The 4927-nt window shown below is 55.2% G+C and overlaps 1 protein-coding gene across 3 annotated transcripts; it reads left to right on the top strand.

Annotated features, from left to right (window-relative positions):
- Positions 1-646: 646 nt before the first annotated feature.
- On the top strand, positions 647-4299 carry LOC148841380 (E3 ubiquitin-protein ligase DTX3-like). 3 transcript variants are annotated; one of them, XM_088921510.1, is made up of 4 exons: positions 647-1486; positions 2374-2594; positions 3387-3483; positions 3913-4299. In XM_088921510.1, the coding sequence occupies exons 1-4, from the start codon at positions 998-1000 to the stop codon at positions 3943-3945; spliced, it is 840 nt and encodes a 279-aa protein (XP_088777636.1). In that variant the 5' UTR covers positions 647-997; the 3' UTR covers positions 3946-4299. The 3 variants fall into 3 exon arrangements, with proteins under 3 accessions (XP_088777636.1, XP_088777627.1, XP_088777619.1); XM_088921501.1 differs by having other exon boundaries at positions 2377-2594; positions 3387-4299; XM_088921493.1 differs by having other exon boundaries at positions 3387-4299.
- Positions 4300-4927: the final 628 nt, after the last annotated feature.

Here is a 4927-nt window from a genome sequence, read left to right as displayed (position 1 = left end):
AAATCCAATCAAGCATACATTTCACTTGCTGAACTGAAGTCCGAAAGCCTCTAAAACAAACAGCAAATACTTGGCAAAGCATCTCGAATCAACACACCCAGAGTTTGGTGATGTCACTTGGGTTGCAGGCTTGATGCAGTTATTGTGTCCAAAGGATTTGTAACTAAATACTAAGTTTTATACTGCTTTGAGTTAATTTGTCCCAGTACGTACGCTCACCTAAAATGGGGGGTGGAACACAAAACGTTTTAGAAGTATACCACTGTACAACATAAAAGCACAAAAATACCCAGAAATAAAAGGTAACATGTTGTACTTTTGCCCCATAGTCATCTTTTCATCCCAATTCCGATTCACCTGAGTATACAGCACAAATCGCCATTTTGACTTCACTGTCCCAATACTTTTGGAGGGCGCCGTATGGTCCACGACCCACACCTAAACCCTAAAAAAAGGTTTAAAAAAAGCACTTCTGTAAGCTGGGGATTCTAACTACAGGCGCTCGCTGGCCGGGGAGTTTCGTGCGCTTACAGAAAGGCGAAAGTTCACCAGCTACTGAAAATGAAACTTCGCAGCAGGAAATCGCCCAGACCGCGTGCCCAAGCTGCCACCCCTGCAGGCCGATCGCAACAGAGAGAGCGCCGGGCGGGGACGGGAGGAGAGGAGAGGCTCGCTTCGGCTCCGACACGGTTTTAGAGACGCGGAAAGAGCATCGCTTTGAAGGGGAGGGCGGCCGACGCGACACCGGACGGCAGAAAACCGCTTAGTAACTCAGGCCGGGGACGTGTTTGGCACAAAGCGCTGGCAGACGGGAGGCAGGACTCTTGTTTCCTCTGGCCGAGGTGTGCACACCTGTGGACCTGTCTCCGCTTTGAAATCCCGCTGCCTGGTCGGTCCCGTTCAGAGATTACAACAACAACAACAACAACAAAACGGGACATTACTAAAAACGTGCGTGTCGGGGGGTCGGCGTTTCGCGACGACACCGAGACGCCGGATGAGATCGACTTTTACGGCCTCGGCAACTTCTCCACTCAGCGGCGCATTCCCAAATCCCCAAGCTTCAGCCCGGCCGGTGCCGCCGCCGCTGCCCGCTCCCCTCCCCTCCCCACTCGTGTGCGCGACGGAGAGGATGAACTGGCCTGCGCCGGCGGGCACGTCGCCGAGCCGGGGCGCCCGCTCTCTCGCCGGAGCCGGCTCGCTGAGTCCGGCGCCCGGGGAGAACTACTGCTGCATCTGCATGGACGAGATCAGAGACAAGAAGACCCTGGAGAAGTGCCGGCACTCGTTCTGTCGCCCCTGTATCGACCAGGCCTTCCAGTTCAAGGCGGCCTGTCCTATGTGCCTCACTTTTTACGGCACGCAGGTCGGGGACCAGCCGCGGGGCGGGAGCATGGCCGTGACCCGCTGGGCCAGTCCCCTGCCGGGCTACGAGCCGTACGGCACCATCGTCATTGACTACACTATCCCGTCCGGAGTTCAAGAGGTGAGGAGGAGAGGTCGCACTCGGCTTCTCTCTCGGGGGGCGGGGGGGGGATAAGATTTCCGTTTCACAAGGATCGCGACTGATCAGGTCTTGTTTCTAGGTCAGCGCCGCGTGTTCCGCGTGTTATCGTTGTTGTTTTTGAGCAAACACGATCTATACCTGTAGAAAGGCCTTGAGCGTGGTGCGATTTGTGAGAGTGAAATATTGACTTTTTCACTCCACAAATACGGGTTGTGCAGGCTGTCAGAGCGCGTCTGCCATCGCAGCACAAACACCAGTCCTCCCAGTTCGCAGACAAGCCCTACAGAGGCTGGCCATCTGGTGTCTGAGGCACAAAGGAGACGGGACAGGGACTGACTCGCCGTCCCAAATCCGCAGCACCCGCCTCTGGCCGCTGCACTGGAGCCTGCAGCTCGCAAAACCAGGAGTGGATCAGCCCCTGGGCCTGGGTTTCTTGTCACTCGTTATTGTAGCTGCTGCAGCAGTTAAGCTGTGTCACTAGATCATACCTTCATCAGTTGACATCGCATCTTCACATCACTGTCAGTAACCGCTGGTCCAGTTCAGGGTCAAGCATCCTGGCCACCTACTGGCACAGGCGGGCTACGCCTTGGACAGGACGCCAGTCCATCGCAGGACACACACAGACAGACACACCCACACCAAGGCCCGTTGCCCCAGAAGCCAATGAACCCGCCAGCATGTCTCTGGACCGTGGGAGGAAACTGGAGCACCCAGGTATCCCACTGCGAACATGGGGGTAACACGCAAACTCCACACAGACAGCACCTGAGAAATCGAACCCAGGGCCCCCAGCGCCGGCAGGCAGCGGTGTTAACCACTCTGCCACCCTGGTGGTCGGATTAAATCCCTGTGCGGTGTCTCAGCAGCGGGGGCACCCCAATCCGGGCGTGGCCTTTGCCGGGACGTCCCGCCGGGCGTTCCTGCCGGACTGCGCCGAGGGGCAGCGGGTGCTGCGGCTGCTGCAGAGGGCCTTCGAGCAGCGGGTGACCTTCACCGTCGGCACGTCGGCCACCACCGGCCTCAGCAACGTGGTCATCTGGAACGACGTCCACCACAAGACCAGCACGCACGGGGGACCCCAGGGGTACGCCAGCGCCAGCATGCTCTTCGTACTCCGTCGTGACTTCATTCCAATAACCAGTCCTTCTGTGCACAGTTTGTAGCGCCTTTCGTCCCCGGGGACCCCTTTCCACTTCAGCACCCCCTCTTGAATCTCAGATCACACTTGTGTCAGTGCTGAGCTGTCATCAGCTTTTCACACACAGGAGGGGACCTGCTGGAGAGCAGCCCCACTGCACAGCAGCTCGGGGGGGGGGGGGGGGGGAGAGAGACGCTGCTGCTCCAGGGGGTGAAGGGAGGACAGACTGTGCAGGAGCAGAGTTTATCCAGGACACCGGGGTGACACCCCACTCTTCCAAACAGATCCGGGGATCCTTATCGAGCCGTTACTCGGGGCCTCGTGTTAATGTCTCATCTAAAGGACAGCGCCTCCTACAGCACAGTGTTCCCTGTCACCACACTGGGGCACTGGTCTGGGAATACAGATCTGTAGGAAAGGGCGCCCCCTACTGGTCCTCCAACACCACATGCAGAGGCATCCTCATTTAACTCAGTGCACTAACTAAATGTCTGGTCCGCTGTATCCTGCCTCTCCTCAGCCCATCCCACGCGCCTGCTGTAGGGAAACAGGTGTAAATAGGGAGGAGTGCAGCCGCCAGGTATCTGGGTTGTAAGGACCAGCTCCCGCTGGGATTCCTCTCAGGGCGGGGACTCGAGCTGACTGCCTGGCACACAGTCCTTGAGCAGGGCTCCCTATGTTTGTAGGCATGAGCTGTACAGATCCTCTCAACCTGTCTGTCTGTCTGTCTGTCGACAGGTTTGGGTATCCAGACCCCGGTTACCTGCTGAGAGTTCAGGAGGAGCTGAGGCTGAAGGGGATCACCGAGGACGACCTCACCACTGGCCTGGAGAAGGTGTGTCTGGGGGACCCTGACTGGGCCGGGCCAGTCCAGCAGTGAGCCCGGGCCCCAGGAGCTGTGAGGCAGCAAAGCTCGGGTGTCACCGAGCAGCACGGCACGGAGAGTGATGCTTTCGCAGTGCAGGAGCTCGAATCGCCTGGCGGAGCTGCCGAGCGGTGTTGTGAGCCGCTCAGGGCTGTAAGACCCCGACCTTGACCAGGACTGATCGTGAACCCCACTGCTCTCGGGGCAGGCCAGAGCCGATGTGAAGCTGGCAGGGTGGGAAAAGGCTCTGTTCTTCTCACGAGGGCCAGAGCTGCAACTGGGTGCATTTCCTCCTGTAGGCTGGTAGAGACCCGGGGTTACCTGACTGTGTGGTCAGTCCACAGGGCGCCCCCACCTTTGCCTTGTGCCCCACAGATGGGTTTTGTTTTCTTTGCACAGACTAAAGCTGCAGTTGGCGACCCCTGGGACTGAGGAGATGCCCCAAGAGAGTCAGGTGAAACCCCCCCCGTCAAGAGAGCAGGCGGGACCCTCCGGCCCAGAGAGCGCAGGTTCAGTTTGGGTGAATATCACTGGCCGACTGTGCCTGTTAGAAAAACACGAGGTCGCTCCAGATCCAGATTTTCTAGCTCTCTTTAAATCAGCTTTATCTGAAGACCTGGGAAGATGACTAACATCCAGTTAAGCCTGGAGCAGAATGAGCTGGGCTGGAAAGAAATCCCGTTGGACTGTGGAAATCCAGGATTGGACTGGGCTGTCCTGGGATCAGGGAGTCATCAGTGTTTGCATTTTGCCATTCCTGTCTGTGCTACAATAAAAAAAAAAGTATGAAAATCACAGGTTACGTCTCCTAAAGAACTGGTATGCATCTGCCAGTATAACTTTAAACATCTTTATTTACTTGTCAGGCTCTCCAAATGACTAAATAGGGTTCACTCATATTCTAAATATTTGTATTCCAGAGGTGTGCAGTTGTCAATTTGGAGGTAAAGGACACCTGCTGTTACTGAAGTGTTACCAGTTCAGAGTCCACTCAGTGGTCAGGCACACTTTAGGGAAGGAATGTTTCTCTGTTGCAGTCCGTGGGATCATATGTGCAGATTGGCACTCTGTTGCTGTAGCTTGAGAGTGCAGGCTGTTAGCTGCATGAGTTGATTGGTCATGTCTGTGCTGAAGGTCAAAGGTCACTTCCTGTGATGCAGTTTGATCATTTCAGGCCTCTGACACAACATCTGGAATGACAGGCCCAAGTTCCCAGTTTATAAACCTTTTAATATTACACTGAGAAGTATATATGAACTCTGTAAAATTAATTCAGCAAAACTTCAGTTAGTGTCAATTAAACAATTAATCTAATTTATTAATTAGACAATAAAGACACTTAAGGTCTATTATAGTTGATGACACAACACAGTAATTAAAGGTCCAGTCACCTATAAATTGTCTCAGTGCCAGG

Source organism: Atractosteus spatula, chromosome 1, assembly GCF_055471065.1.
Source record: "Atractosteus spatula isolate fAtrSpa1 chromosome 1, fAtrSpa1.hap1, whole genome shotgun sequence".
NCBI classification, from domain to species: Eukaryota; Metazoa; Chordata; class Actinopteri; order Semionotiformes; family Lepisosteidae; genus Atractosteus; species Atractosteus spatula.
Note: the sequence above shows the minus strand (reverse complement) of the source record. Positions and strands in the feature narration are given on the sequence as shown.

Bases quoted from the DNA above. Each gene is read 5' to 3' on its own strand.
- LOC148841380 (XM_088921493.1), top strand. From the start codon at position 998: ATGAGATCGACTTTTACGGCCTCGGCAACTTCTCCACTCAGCGGCGCA. The intron at 1,487-2,373 runs GTGAGGAGGAGA...GCGGTGTCTCAG, and splicing joins TCCCGTCCGGAGTTCAAGAG to CAGCGGGGGCACCCCAATCC. The intron at 2,595-3,386 runs GTACGCCAGCGC...GTCTGTCGACAG, and splicing joins ACGCACGGGGGACCCCAGGG to GTTTGGGTATCCAGACCCCG.